The sequence below is a fragment of the Elaeis guineensis genome, chromosome 15 (assembly GCF_000442705.2).
Source record: "Elaeis guineensis isolate ETL-2024a chromosome 15, EG11, whole genome shotgun sequence".
Classification (NCBI taxonomy): Eukaryota; Viridiplantae; Streptophyta; class Magnoliopsida; order Arecales; family Arecaceae; genus Elaeis; species Elaeis guineensis.
In genome coordinates this window covers 69968546-69984775 of record NC_026007.2, presented here as the reverse complement: position 1 = coordinate 69984775, position 16230 = coordinate 69968546, and the positions used below count along the sequence as shown (strand labels likewise).

General features: G+C 42.1%; 1 protein-coding gene and 1 non-coding gene across 2 annotated transcripts; both read left to right on the top strand.

Moving 5' to 3' along the window:
- The first annotated feature begins 125 nt into the window (after positions 1–125).
- On the top strand, positions 126–8248 carry LOC105058570 (spliceosome-associated protein 130 A). Its single transcript, XM_010941533.4, has 3 exons — positions 126–3356; positions 6618–7109; positions 7739–8248. The coding sequence occupies exons 1-3, from the start codon at positions 336–338 to the stop codon at positions 7874–7876; spliced, it is 3651 nt and encodes a 1216-aa protein (XP_010939835.1). The 5' UTR covers positions 126–335; the 3' UTR covers positions 7877–8248.
- A 1349-nt stretch (positions 8249–9597) lies between these two features.
- Positions 9598–12083, top strand: LOC105058568 (transcription termination factor MTERF8, chloroplastic). The gene is made up of 2 exons (XR_003802657.2): positions 9598–11083; positions 11170–12083. It is a non-coding gene; the product is annotated as a transcription termination factor MTERF8, chloroplastic (transcript).
- Positions 12084–16230: the final 4147 nt, after the last annotated feature.

The following is a 16230-nucleotide window of genomic DNA, read 5'->3' as shown; positions in this document are numbered from 1 at the left end:
CGTTAATTGATGATCAAATTTGCAGTTGCCTTTTTTAGTGCTTATCTCATGTATAAAATAAAATGATTCTTAAATAGGAAGTCTATTCCTTCCTCCCACGTGCATATCACGTGCGCATCTTTTTAGGTCGGTCGAGATCCGAGGGTTCCGTCCGCCTTCCCTTCCGACTTCCCCTTATCTCCAATCCCCTCCAAAAAAAGGCCAAAACCCTAACCCTAAACCCCTCGTCCCCGATCCCTCTCCTTTCTCTCCGTCTCTTCTACCCTTCTAGCTCTGTAGATTTTGTCCACCATCCGGCGGCCGTATCGGCGGAGGCGGAGGCGGAGGCGGAAGCAATGTATCTTTACAGCCTGACGCTTCAGCGGGCGACGGGTGTGGTGTGCGCCATTAATGGGAGCTTCGTTGGCGGAAAGACCCAGGAGATCGTGGTGGCCCGTGGAAAGACCCTGGATCTCCTCCGCCCAGACGACGCCGGCAAGATCCAGACCCTCCACTCCGTCGAGGTCTTCGGCGCCATCCGCTCCCTCGCCCAGTTCCGTCTCACCGGCTCCCAGAAGGACTACGTCGTCGTTGGCTCCGACTCCGGCCGCATCGTCATCCTCGAGTACAGCAAGGAGAAGAACTGCTTCGACAAGGTCCACCAGGAGACCTTCGGCAAGTCCGGTTGCCGCCGCATCGTCCCAGGGCAGTACCTCGCCGTCGACCCCAAGGGCCGCGCCGTCATGATCGCCGCCTGCGAGAAGCAGAAGCTCGTCTACGTCCTCAACCGCGACACGGCCGCCCGCCTCACCATCTCCTCACCCCTCGAGGCCCACAAGTCCCACACCATCACCTATTCAATTGCCGGCGTCGACTGCGGCTTCGACAACCCCGTCTTTGCTGCCATCGAGCTCGATTACTCCGAGGCGGACCAGGACTCCACTGGCCAGGCCGCTGCCGAGGCCCAGAAGCACCTCACCTTCTATGAGCTCGACCTCGGCCTCAACCATGTCTCCCGCAAGTGGACGGAGCCCATAGACAACGGCGCCAACCTCCTTGTCACTGTCCCTGGCGGTGGCGATGGCCCCAGTGGCGTCCTTGTGTGTGCTGAGAACTTCGTTATCTACAAGAACCAGGGTCACCCCGATGTCCGTGCTGTCATCCCCCGCCGGGCTGACCTCCCTGCTGAACGTGGCGTCCTGATCGTTTCGGCCGCCACCCACCGCCAGAAATCCATGTTCTTCTTCCTCCTCCAGACTGAATATGGGGATATCTTCAAGGTCACGCTCGACCATGAGGGCGACCGTGTCACCGAGCTCAAGATCAAATACTTTGACACCATCCCTGTCACGTCCTCCATGTGTGTCCTCAAGGCAGGGTTCCTATTTGCTGCATCGGAGTTCGGGAACCATGCGCTGTACCAGTTCCAGGCCATTGGGGATGGGGATGATGTGGAGGCCTCATCTGCCACGCTGATGGAGACTGATGAGGGATTTCAGCCAGTGTTCTTCAGTCCCCGGGGATTGAAGAATTTGATCAGGATCGACCACATTGAGAGCCTCATGCCCGTCATGGACATGAAGGTGATGAACCTGTTCGAGGAGGAGACACCCCAGATATTCACTCTCTGCGGCAGGGGGCCACGCTCATCTCTACGAATCCTGAGGCCTGGGCTGGCAGTCAGTGAGATGGCCGTGTCGCAGCTTCCAGGTGTGCCGCATGCAGTGTGGACAGTGAAGAAGAATGTGAATGATGAGTTTGATGCTTACATTGTTGTGTCATTCGCAAATGCAACTCTGGTGCTTTCTATTGGTGAGACTGTCGAAGAAGTCAGTGATAGTGGGTTCCTCGACACCACCCCTTCGCTAGCAGTCTCTTTGCTTGGAGATGATTCTCTGATGCAAGTTCATCCCAATGGAATCAGACACATCAGGGAGGATGGGCGTGTCAATGAGTGGAAGACGCCCGGGAAGAAGACCATTGTGAAGGTCGGGTCGAACAGGCTTCAGGTTGTGATTGCTCTAAGTGGAGGGGAGCTCATATACTTCGAGATACATATGACAGGCCAGTTGATGGAGGTGGAGAAGCATGAGATGCCTGGTGATGTAGCATGTCTGGATATTGCCCCAGTTCCTGAAGGCAGGCAAAGGTCCCGTTTCCTTGCAGTTGGTTCGTATGATAACACAATTCGGATTCTGTCATTGGATCCTGATGACTGTATGCAGATCTTGAGTGTCCAGAGTGTGTCATCACCTCCTGAATCCCTTCTGCTTCTTGAAGTTCAGGCTTCTACTGGAGGAGAGGATGGTGCTGATCATCCAGCTAGTGTCTTTCTAAATGCCGGCTTGCAGAATGGTGTTCTTTTCCGGACTGTTGTTGATATGGTTACCGGTCAGCTCTCAGATACAAGGTCACGTTTCTTGGGTCTGAGAGCCCCCAAGCTCTTCTCCGCTAGAGTAAGGGGCCGTCAGGCGATGCTTTGCTTGTCCAGTCGGCCCTGGCTTGGCTACATACATCAGGGTCATTTCTTGTTAACACCTCTTTCATATGAAACACTAGAATATGCTGCTTCATTTTCTTCCGATCAGTGTGCCGAAGGTGTTGTTGCAGTTGCTGGAGATGCTCTGAGGGTCTTCACAATTGAGCGGTTGGGAGAGACATTCAATGAAACAGTCATCCCTCTACGATACACTCCAAGGAAGTTTGTGCTACAGCCCAAGCGAAAAAACTTGATTATCATTGAAAGTGATCAAGGGGCATTCACTGCAGAAGAGCGTGAAGCTGCAAGGAAGGAATTGTTGGAAGCAGCTCAAGTGGGTGAAAATGGAAATGCGAATAATGGGGAACAGATGGAGAATGGTGCTGGTGGTGGTGATGATGAGGAGGATCCACTTTCAGATGAACAATATGGTTACCCAAAGGCTGAGGCAGATAGGTGGGTGTCTTGCATCAGGGTTCTGGATCCAAGAACAGGGAATACGACTTGTCTGTTGGAGCTGCAGGATAACGAGGCTGCATTTAGTGTCTGTACTGTGAACTTCCATGATAAGGAGTACGGGACTCTCCTTGCTGTTGGTACAGCAAAGGGATTGCAGTTCTGGCCCAAGAGGACTCTTGCTGCCGGTTTCATTCACATATATAAGTTTGTGGATGAAGGAAGATCTCTTGAGCTTGTGCATAAGACAAAAGTAGAAGGTGTTCCTCTTGCATTATGTCAGTTTCAAGGGAGACTACTTGCTGGGATTGGACCAATACTCAGATTGTATGATCTGGGGAGGAGGAGATTGCTTAGGAAGTGTGAGAACAAGCTTTTCCCCAATACGATTGTCTCCATTCATACATACCGAGATAGAATTTATGTTGGAGATATGCAAGAGGTATGGCTTGCTCTGTTTCTATATTCTTGGTAATTTAACTTGTTTAGAGTTTGGAGATGGTAATTGGTGCAGATGGTGATGAACTAGTTAGCACAATTGTACATGGTAATGGTATCAGCATAATTCTTGTTTTGTTTGCTACCATTTTCTTGTTGCTCAACATTGAACATCTAAAATTTAAGTGTTTTATCATTTCCTTGTTCATTACTAAATTCTGTGCATAAAACATGATCAGAAGTGTAAGTCCTCCTCTCCTTCCCTAGCACTATAACAATTGCTTTCTTGTATCAAGGGTGCTTGGTGAAGATAGAATTATATTTGTCTGGTGATTGGAGGTGAGTGAGTCTGTTTTATGTTTCAATATTTTAATGGATGTTGGTCCAATTTGTCAAACCATTTCCTTTTTCAATACTATATTCTGTGCACTAAAACATGATTGGAAATTTAAATGCTCCTTTCTTTCCAAACAAACTTAACTTTTTAGTTTTGCAGAGAATGGTAATCTTGTGCGAAAGCAAAAGTATATATTGCATTAAGTTTTTTGGTGTGTCAAAGAACAATGAGACGGATATGCAAGTTAAAGGTCTGCAGGTCACTAAGGGCTGAATTTCTTAACTCTAGCTAGTATCATGAGCTAGGTTGCTATTATTTTCTTGTATAGAAGTTGGTTCACAGTGATATAATGGAATTTGTTTGGTCACTGGGTGAATTTGTGTTGGTTTTGTGTTTCATGATGTAACAGATGGTTGTCCAGCTTGTCAAACCCTGAAAATAGGATTTTTGGATGCATCACGATGGATATTCAAGGAAAAGGGGATGAGAATATCTTGATACCTTGAGTCTAGACTAAGTAAAATATGAGTTGATTAATTCTCCAGTAGCCTAAAGTTTCATGTATGAAAATGATTTTCTTGATCAAGGGATTCTTAGCTTACATCAGCCTAAATGGCCATCATCTCATTCATGGCATTAAGGAAGAAAATAATGCAAAGTAACTTACCCCCCATTATCCTCGTCGTGTTACTTCTCTCATTCATTGCAAGGACATGAGAACAGGTATGATGTGAGGTTGTCCCATCAGGTTGATGAATTGAGCAAGATTATCAGTTATGAAGGATTGAAGAATAGTTTGTGTTATCATGAGGCTTCATGCAATAGTTATTCACCATGGGCTTCTGGGTGAATGAATGTTGACTGACCATATGTTAAACCATTAGAAGTGGATCTTGTAACAGGTCCACATGTGAATTGATTTGTCTTGCTGGAAGAAAGATCATGTTCCAAAAACTTTAACAAGTTTGACTTAAAAATAAATTGTGTAGATTTAGGCCTGCTGTAGCCAAATTAGGTTATGTAGGTTAACAACAACATTTGCTGTAGCCTCTGATTCTTTGACTCTTTTTGCCAGCATGCTGTCTGTTCCTAGCAGCACAATGTTCAATCCATATGTTGTAAGTAGTTGCTTTCACCACTTCAATTATACATGATGGATATACTTGATTCTCATGATTTTCGGATATTGTTAAAAAAATGCTTCATATCCCATTCAAGTTCTCATTTGGAAAGTTGGATATAGATAATGATATGCAAATAAGATAGCGCATGTTTGGCAAAATAAGCAAAGAGAAATAACAATATGGTGCTAGAGAGTAATAGACAAAGAAAAGCGAACAAAAGTAAACCTCCTTATTTCTGGGTTTCAAAATATGACACAGAGATGATGATTTTCTCGCTCAGCTATAGCTGTAGACGACTATTTGGGTCAGCTCCTCTGAGGAGCCTTTCTCGCCTCCCACCACTCATATAGTCATTTTTCTAGCCCGTTGAGCTACTAATAGGAAAGAAAGGTACTTCCCTTCTCTGGGAGAGCCGACGTTGAAATAGTGAACCTTGGTGGAACCAAGGTTTATTTCTTTCACTAAAGATGGGATAGATATCAGAACATTTTCTCTCAATCTTATACTAGTCCGTTCCTTTGCTTCACAATCATTATAAACCTTTTAAAAAGACAAGCTTCTTTTCTCACTGACCATTTCAGCCGATGAATTGTGTTCTCCTTGTATTCTTGAAGATGCCAGATCAATCTTATGCTTCAGAATCGGCACAAGTGTGGCTTATTGTTTACAAATAGAAGATACAAAAATAGATCGTTGAGCTCTTATCTCCATTTGTCAATAACTACCTGTCCTTCACAGTGCTCCATGCTGAGTTTTTTTTGAACCTTTAGTGATCAAAGCCGGAGCATGTGATGGAGGGGTTGAAGTTTTGGATTCAATCATCCAACATGAACATCTTCTTGGTGTCCGCAATGAGAGGGTCAAGCTTGACACTTACATCTATTATAAAATATCTATATGATTTGGTGGGATTTTCAGTCATTTGATGGGATCTATAGTGAAGTCACAATTTGTGGGCTTCGGTTGGGATGTTATCGATTTTCTTCCAGAAGTGAACTGAATTGATTTAATTCGTTTCTTTGGATAAAGAAAGCAATCAATGAATACATACATATGTACATACATAGATAGATAGGCTTCTTTGTGATCTTAAAAATGTATTTTTGTTCAATTTACTATTACCAACTTTTTTAAGTTAGTATTCCTCATGGTGTCAATTGCACTGTCGCTCTTTGTGTTTCTATAGATGAATACATTTTCCTTCATTAAATTTTGACCCTGACCCATTTGTCCAAACTGTTTAATAGTCTACTAGAACCCTGGAAAGTTGCTTCTTGATTGTGCAAGTTTGCAAATTGCTTTATATGTTATTCTATGCAACAATGGACCTTCAATGTGTTATGTATTCTTGGGGATATCCAGAAATCTGTTGCCATTTAGGGAGTTGAGATGCCTGGTTGACAGCAGTTTCGCAGTCTGTAAAGTAAAAGTCCATAGGTGGGATGTAGCTTTTTGGCATTTGGAAGTATTCTTAACGACATAGTAAAGACTCACACAAACCACTGAGTATATAGAATCATTTTTGGGGGTAAACATCAAGTTAATTTTTTCTATCACCATCCAGCCTTTTCCCAGCAACTTGGTGTTGACTTTGTGGATCCTTACTCATAAAGCGTCTCTATTTAGGGATAGAGTTAATTTTTATTGGACTTGTAGTATTACTTTGTATTCTTGTGTGTGTCTATGTATGTTTGTTCATGAATTATTTGAAATATCTATTTATGTGTTATACTTTAATGCATATTATTTGTCTGAAACTTCTTCATGTTGCTAATCATATCAGCATGTTGGTGTTTTCTTGCAGTCTTTTCATTATTGCAAGTACAGACGGGATGAAAACCAACTGTATATATTCGCAGATGATTCTGTCCCCAGGTGGCTTACTGCATCACACCACATAGATTTTGACACCATGGCAGGGGCAGACAAGTTTGGGAATGTGTACTTTGTCAGACTGCCACAAGATGTGTCAGATGAGATTGAAGAAGATCCAACAGGAGGCAAGATAAAGTGGGAGCAAGGGAAGTTGAATGGTGCTCCCAACAAAGTGGAGGAGATTGTGCAGTTTCATGTGGGTGATGTAGTTGCATGCTTGCAGAAAGCATCATTAATACCTGGAGGGGGTGAATGCGTCTTATATGGGACTGTCATGGGCAGTTTAGGGGCGTTGCTTGCATTCACCTCCAGGGAAGATGTGGATTTCTTCTCTCATCTTGAAATGCACATGAGGCAGGAACATCCACCATTATGCGGTAGGGATCACATGGCCTTCAGATCTGCTTATTTCCCAGTCAAGGTGAGTGCTCTTCCAACTTGTAATTACTGTTTTTATTTTTTTATGCCTTAGAACACCAACCTACTATATTGTTTTGTATCTTGATATTGGGTACACGTCATTTTTATGTTGATCCTATATTTTCTTTTGATGGGAGACATTTACCTCAAGTAGATGAAATAGCAGTTGACAACTGCCATGATTGTGATAGTTAATAAAGGAAACACGATGCAACTGAACTGCACCAAAGTTCCTCTTAGCAGTCAGGATGGTACTTCCATGGGCCCCTTTTTTGACTAAGGACCATAGGATAACCGCCCATGTTTTTTTAATTTCAATTAATCACTTGGAGAAGGAACTGTTAAGATGCACCATGGCTACTGTAGTTTGATGCTATTTTCACTTATTGCGAATATTTAAAGTGCTTCACTGTGCCACTAGTGACACTTCTCAAGTTGATCAGTCCATGAATGCATATCAACATGCTGTAGCGTCTCCTTGTGATTACTTTTTAAGGGAAAAAATGACCTTTCCTCGTAAAGGTGGTGTGGTAAATTTACGATGTATCATGCATGTAGTTGGATGCACTTGTTCTCTCGTCCTTGTAGGCCTCAACTGACATTTGTCTATCTGATTCTATTATTCTGCAGGATGTAATTGATGGTGATCTCTGCGAGCAGTTCCCAACCCTTCCTCCTGATCTGCAAAGGAAGATTGCTGATGAACTGGATAGGACCCCAGGAGAAATACTGAAGAAACTAGAAGAATTCAGAAATAAAATTATTTGAGAAGGCTTCAAGAATGAATGTAGCAGGAACCATGAACCTCCACCAGTGTGCTGTGTGCTCCTTATTGCATTAGTTTATCTGGGGCATTGCATCTATCAATGGGGTTAGCTGCTGGATTTGATTTCGCAGTCAGTGCTGCATCATTTCAGTCCTAGGTTACTATGAGGTGAAAGATTGAAGCTTTAAATCTGTGTTTTGTTTTTGTTTTTGTTTTTGTTTTTGTTTTTGTTTTTTTTTTGGCTATTTGCTCCTCTTAGAGAGGCTTAGGTCGTTTGTGTATGAGGTATTAACTTAACATCCCACTGTGTGACAATTATTGATACTTGGTAACCTTAACCTGAAAAGAAATGTCTCCATGTCATCTTCATTTGAGTTGCGTTTTTGTCTCTTTCCTCTTGAAGGAGCGATTTTCATTTCCAATGATGGGCCACTTCTATTAAGTTTCAGATCACCAATCAAGTGTTCCATGACTTGCCCAAGTGTAAATATGAAAACTCGAGTTTCCTATTCAAAATCCTGAGTGATATGCTTTTACTGATGATCAAATGCTTCAGAAAATTGTTCCTACAAATTAAGCTGGACAAGCTTGTCAGAAAAATAAAAGCCTCGTATTAGAGGAAGAAATGATGACGGTGGTAAGAGGGAGTGTCACTGCACAATCTACCATCTTTATTGTCGTTAAACTCGACTTTCTGCTCTGATTATTCAGCAAATCTAACAACCCTTTTTGATCCTGCACTTCTCAAAGATATATTTTTCATATACATATATTTAGAGTGCAATGAGGAAAATAAAATGTTGTAGATTTTAAATGACCATTTCGTCATGATTATCATAGCGGCATGCCTTTAAGAAGCTGCAGGTAGTTGCAAAAATTGAGAGAATTAGTGGGGTAGACTGGAGGTGGTTAACCATTAGGCTGCCAAGCTAGCTTACAATGAATGCAGGTTCGTTAAGCGGTAGGCACTAAATCTTGGAGTATGGTTGCTCTGTAACCATGGCAATGCTCCCCTTCCGTCCATGCTGGCCCTGCACACCAGGGCAATAGGAAATCTGAGTAGTATATGCTGAGTGCTGACCGGCTCTAGCTCACTATAGCGCTGTTACAACAGAGATGATGAACTAGAAATTTTTGGATTTGTATCCTTTCTCATTTGGTGTTAAACCGGACAAGTTCTGCTGTTTGTATTTCTTATAACAAATTTTGCCTAAATCAAAAAAAAAAAAAGGTTTTGCCTTGAGGGGTTCGAAGACCTCTCCAAGAGAGTTTGAATTCGATCCTCCCTACTTAGGACATGAAATAGGTTCTATCCCCTAACCAAGCGGTGTGTCATGGAAACATGTTCTATACTTTACAACCGGAACGTGGACTGAAAGGAGAAATTATTGCATACACCAGGTCCAAGTGAACCAGGGCAAATCCAGAGCATATGCACGGTGGAGAGCGCCCAATCGGGAATGGTGAAATACAAAGGGTGGCATGTCGAATTACGCACTTTGTGCATGCAAGACGGAGGCGACTGGAAGAATCTTGCTTGAAAAAATTTCTTAAAATACCGTCCAATTCTTACTTGGATGGTATCATTTATTGCGTCTTGGAAAGAAGGTGAGGGTTCAGGTTCCAGTTAACAACGGCTTTTGATGGGTAGGATGAATATAGACTAGAAGGTGGGGGCTATATATAAAGGAAAAAAAATTTGAAAGCTACGCAGTATTAGGGCAGCACCCAAAGCCACAGCTATCGCGGTATTAGGGTAGCACCCAAACCCATGCCTATCGCAGCGTTAATAAGCTACCGAGGCGCGCTCCAAGGCCCAACCCTTTTACCATCCCTGAAGGCCGAAAGAAAGAAGAATCCAGAATCCACGAGGACGGCGGTGACGATGGGATCGACGCTGGCGAAGCCCTTCCTCCGTCCTCCGTTTCACCTCCTCGCTGGCGCCGTCTCCACTACCTCCCGTGCTCCATCCCTCCCTCTTTCTTCGTTATCGATTCCTTCGCCCCGCCCTTCCTGGCGGACTACCTGGTGGACCGGCTGGGCTACCCGAAAGACCAGGCTCTCGCTGCCTCTAAGCCCCTGCTCCACATCACCTCCCCGGAGAAGCCCGATGCCGTCCTCGACTTCCTCCGCCGCCGCGCCGGCCTCTCCATCCCCCAGCTCCGCCGCTTCGTCCGCTGCCGCCCCTCCATCCTCGCCGCCGACGTCCACTCCAACCTCCTCCCCAAGCTCTCCCTCTTCCATTCCCTCCTCTCCGACGTCGGCGCCTCCCCCGATGACACGCCCCCCAAGGATCTCGCCGTCCTCGTCTCTGCCTGCGCCCCCGCCTTTGGCTACAGCGCCGCCCGCCTCGCCCCTGCTCTCGACATTCTCCGCTCCCTCTTCGCCGGCGATAACCGCAAGGTCGCCTCCGCCCTCCGCCGCTGTCCCCGCCTTCTTACGAACGACCCCCATAAGGTACTCGCTCGCAACCTCGCCGTCCTCCGCCGCCGTGGCCTCGATGTTACCGCCCTCGTCGAGAAGGCCCCCGTCGTCCTCATCCTCAGCCCTGAACGGCTGGACTCGACATTCCAAATCGTGAAGAAGGAATTGAACATTGGCAATGCCTCTGTCGACGGCTATTTCGATGCTATTTACCTGGGAACCTGCATGTCCGAGAAGGCCTTCAAGAACAAGTTGAGAATCGTCAGGAGCTACGGGTTCAGTAATGCCGAGCTGTTCACCTTGATCAGAAGGGCTCCGCTCTTCTTCCGGCTCACCGATGAGCACATGAAGAAGAAGCTGGAGTTCTTCATTCGCTCTCTCGGCTACACTCCACAATCACTGCTATGGAACACCTGGCAGCTACTCTTCAGCCTGGAAACTAAGCTTTTGCCGAGATATGAGCTGCTGTGGGGCCTCCAATCAAGAAAATTGCTCCCAGGAAATCTCAAATATGCAAAGGCATTTGTCATGCCTCAAGAAAGATTCAATCAAGAGTATGTCTACAAGTTCAAGGATGGTGGCGGCTCGGATCTTGTCGAGTCCTACATGAACAGCCCAGCATTTAGCAAGTCAACCCCTGAGGAGTAATAACTGAGATGAGTGCACAAGTTGATGGTTTATATGTCTCCATAGTCTTTCTGCTGGTGTTTGAGGAGAGTAGCTCAAGGTCTATTTAATTTCTAAGCCAGAGCCTGGAAGGACTTGAAGTGTTGAACATATTTCTGGTACCATCTAGGGCTCTAGTTTACTGGTTTTCAGAATGCAACTTATGATATTCCTTACTCTTTTGTCTAACAAGAAAATTTTTTAGCTTGAGAGATCAGAAAAGTGCTCATCCCCAGTTTGGATATATCTATATATATTCTTCTGAACTTCAGTTCTAAAAAAACGAAGGGATGATATACAGAGAATGCATTTGGACACCATATTAACAACATAATGCTTGTTACAGCTATCATGAAGGTACTTTCCCATTTATCTTTTACTCTTTTTTTTTTCTGTTTTTTAATATCTGGATCAGTGACTATCTGGTAGTCCATTTGTATATGCTAGATGGTAAGATGTTCGCATGGTAGCTTGTCATTATTATTATTATTATTATTATTTAATGTTTGACTGAAGCAGCAGGATGCGCAAATTACAAGTAAGCTATAAGCTTTAAATCTATATTTGTTATTATCATATGTTGCTTTTACAATTTAGGTGAATAGCCAAGGATCAAGCAATATGCTTACTTATACATGCCTACTTGTTCTTTCTTTTTATTTCTTTTTCTTTTCCCCTTCTTATCTTTGATAATGGAGGTTCTTAGATTTGAGATTGGACTTTAGGTATGCAGTTGGAAAAGAAATTTAGATAGATATAAAGGCTATTTGGTTGGGTGTCTATGACTCTTCCATGTGTTCCTGGAAGCTGTTTGATAACCTTTGTTTTGGATGTTATGTCAAGCATATATTTGGGCTGATGGAGGAACTGTATGAAGATGGAACCGCTTTTTACTCATCTAGGAGGTAAGAGGTTAACAACTTGATGAATTGAGTTTAGAGATGGAAACTTGGTTGGTATTGTTTGTTAAATTACCAAATTGAAGATGTTGGTACCTTGTCTAGAAGCATTGCTTTTTCTTTCCACCTTGAACTTTAGGCCTTTGAACATATGATTATCGTTGGAGAGATGTTGTTTTTTGACGGTTGCATGAGTAATGAAGCAATTTTATTTATTTCATAGATGATGAGTTATTCTTTATCATGTCATGGTTTTTACATATGACTATTTGGTGCCACTGCTAATGGATGCTAGAATTTCAGTACCTTTTCATAAGGGCTTGAAGGAATCATTGATTGTAGGGTATAACATCCCTCGCTTGAATTTGAAGTTTTGTTTTTTATGCAGACCAGTGACTTGTGAAAGAAATTTCCAATTTTGATGGTGATAAGATTTTTAGCTTTATAATTGCTACCATTTAATATTTTTATATCTAGAGATTTAGTCATCCTGGTTACTTAGGCAGGACCAAGGCGGAGTAAGATCCAAGTTTGTCTGACTTCTTATATGGAATGTTGGGCAAAACAGGAAATGACTGATACCTTGAGATTTTGGCCAAATTTGAGGAACTGGAAAATCAGAAACTCTGGGAACAAGATTAATTCCCATTTGAGATATTGATTTGAATAATTAACAATTCGAAAATTAATTTAAACTGCAGAAGACTGATTAGGAATATTTTGATGTTATATTGGTTGATATACCGGTATAATACCAATTTATGCCGTTTGAGATAATATGACCCAAGATATCATTTATATTATATCGGCTGGTGGCAGGTACCAATACAAATCTAAATTTCCCTGCAGATGACAAGCTCGCTACCATTTCTATTTGAAGTGAGGGTGTGAACATAAGAAGTGTTTTGTCATCTCTAAGATTCATCTTCTTGCCTTTCAAAAGTCTCAATTGAGATAGAGGAAGATTCGTCTCCTCGAATATACTTGCTAAAGCTGGGAAATTTAGGCAAGGGTTCCTAACACATTTCCTTTTTTCTTTTTTTTTCTGATAAAGAGATTTTGACTGGTAGGTTTGAGAAGGTGTTAGAGAACTTGGTTAGGAAATTTTAGTGGAATGGACGATTTATACTGGATGATTTTTTATTTGCTTTGGAAATCCTTCATTGTATTTATGCTTGAAGGGAGTGGGATGGTGTGCGAGCTTGGTATGAAGAAGCCTTGTGAACAAGTTGATTTGTCTTGCCTCTGATCCATCTTAAGATTTTCGCCTTTTCTGGTTAATGGTACAAGTAGATGGGTTTTGGTTACAACTGGGCTAGGTTTTTTATGCTATTAGTTACAGGATTCTGTGATTGTTCTGAAGTTAGCAAGGGACTCACCAGCACAACCTTATTTTCTCTCTGCTATATGACGTTATGTTTGCCCAATATAATCCTTGGTACTTCGCCAAGATGTGAATTTTTATCTATTTCTTAGATGATTGGAGATTAAATTTGCAAGCCGTACGAATGATGGGTAATTGAAAGGTGGAACGGACAATCTCGAGTGCTTGCTGGAGAACTATTTAGGCGTTTCTTCTTGCAAAAGGGTGGGCGTTGGTTCTTCAAAGCCATAAGTGGTTATTTCACTACTTGTATGAGAATGGGATTTTTACTGGTAGGCCTTTTGTGTCAATGTTATTGTTCTGCGAATGCTCTATATCAAATTAGACTTCCTATGAAATATGCTTATACGGGGAACCAAAATAAGAAAGGTTTAGGAGAGGAGTTTGTTAAGAGAACAATATTAACTTAACTTACTGCTCGATCATAGGTCTATTCAAGCCTTCAACTAACCTAGTTGAGTTGACCTAGAATCTATGTGGACCAAAAGATGATTTTTGGAATCAAGTTATTATGAAAAAAAAAAGGAGATGGTAGCTCAAGGAAGCAAGGTTTGCATTAGGATAAGAATAGGCATCTCTCTTTCTGGAAGTAACCATGGCGTTTTTGTTAGGAAGAAGGGGGATCTTCTAGATGCGTTAGCAGGATATCTGCTTCAGAAATATTGCATATAGAAGATTCTTTGTGCACTGCGGATGGGGTAGAAAATCCGTTGTAGGATGCATCATTTCGTCTGGTTGATTTACGTAGTTATCATTTCTAATGCGTATTTAATATTTATACATTGATTTTTTCGTTTAAAAATTTTATCTAATAAAAATATTTTTATCTTTTGAAAAAAAAATTATAACATCCTGTGATGTAATATAGTCTAGGATGTCATAATATGGCCTAAGATATCATAATATGAGAGGTATATTTTTTATCCAACATCTTTTCAAAGTGTATTTAATATCTGTAGGTTGGTTGTTTTGTTTGAAAATTTTGAATAACAAAAATGCTCCCGTCTTTTAGAAAAAAATTATGACATCCTATGCATATTATGGATATAGGATGTCATAATATGAACATAAAATGTCATAATTTTTTCAAAAAGTAGAGACATTTTTGTCATAGTAAATTTTTAAATGAAAAAGCTGATCTGTAGACATTAAATGCGCGTTGGAAAGTGATGGCTACGTGGATCAATCGCATAAAATGGTACATTTTATATCGGATTTTTTACACCATCCGTAGTGCGCAAAGAATTTTGCTTGCGTATAGTTTTGTGCACAAGTTGGGCTCCATTTTGGGCTAACAAAAGCTAAAACCTGTTCTTGAACCTAGGGACAACTTGAGGTGAGCAAAAACATGGAAGGTTTCATAGTATCACCAACTGGATATGGCTAGGCATTGCCTACAGCAATCGATGAATGGTAATATGAGAAATTTTTTGTGCACCGTGGATGGTGTAGAAAATCTGACGTGGGGCACATCGCTTTATGCGATTGGTCCCGTAGTCACCACTTTCCAACACATTTAATATTCGCAGTTCATTTTTTTCATTTAAAAATTTTGAATGACGAAAATATTTCTATTTTATGAAAAAAATTATGATATCCTGTGGTATATTATGATTTTCTGCATGCAGAATGTCATAATATGATCTAGAAAATTATGATATCCTGTAGTATATTATGACATCTTACGTCAAATGATGACTTTCTGTATGCAGGATGTCATGATATGGTTCAGGATATCATAATATAGAAGGGATATTTTTGTTTTATCATTTTTCAATACATAATTAATAACCGTAATTTTATTTTTTTCATTTAAAAATTTTGAATGACGAAAATACTCCTGCTCTTTGAAAAAAAAATTTCATCCTGTGGTATATTATGATATTATACATTGAAATTATAATTTTCTGCATGCAAGATGTCATAATATGGATATAAAATGTTATGATTTTTTCTAAAGAACAGAAATATTTTCATCATTTAAAATTTTTAAACGAAAAAGTAAAATTGCATGCATTAAATGCGCATTGAAAAACGGTGGCTATATGGATCAATTATATAAAGCGGTGCACTTTATGTCAGATTTTCTACATCGCCCGAGGTGCACAAAGTATTTTCCATGGCAAAGAATATATGTTTAGCTGCGACACATTTCAATCTATGTTATGCCTTGCGGCGGGCATGATGTTGTAGAAAACAAGAATTATTTTTAGGACAATACATCGTTCTTGGAGGAGTTATTTGCAAATTGGCTAGACGTCGGACCGTCTGCGATTGTGTGGTCTCATTGAGAATCGTGTAAATCTTTTAGACATTTCTTCGAACATCTGTTGATCAAGGAAAGAGCCAAGCAAGGGGGGCCAGTCCTCGTCGGAGTCGAGAGGGGATGGGAGGAGCTAGGCTCGGATGGCTTAGGGGCTGCTGGACGGTGCACAAGATAACACCAGAGGAGATTAAGCAGTTGCGGAAGTACTTCACCAAGGATCTCGAGTTTCCAGAAGTGGTGATGGCGGATTCTAGGAAGAAATGGGAAGATGCCTCATTCTGGTTTGAAGCTTGGGCCGACAGGCACCGTCAGGTTGGATTGCGAAAGAATTTAAGGACCGTGAGAAGATGTAGCAGTGTTCGAAGGCTTTTGCCCTAGTCGAAGACCACCATTTTCTCCAGGTCCATCCGACGGAGTGCGAAGGAATTTTGTAGGGAGGCCCATGGTTCCTCGCTAGCCAACTCCTAGCAGTGGAACCATAGGTACCTGACTTTGTATCCGAGAAAAACCTGATATGGAGAACTGTGGTTTGGATTTGGCTATCAGGACTACCAATGGAGTTTTGGAAATCAAAGATGCTGAAGGGGATCGTGTCGGAGGCTAGACGGTTGATGGCCCTTGATGATTTCACTAATCAGTATCAGAAAATCGAGTTTGTGAGGATCGGCACTGAGCTTGATGCATTGGAACCCTTGAAGCTGTAGGTCTCAATCCGAG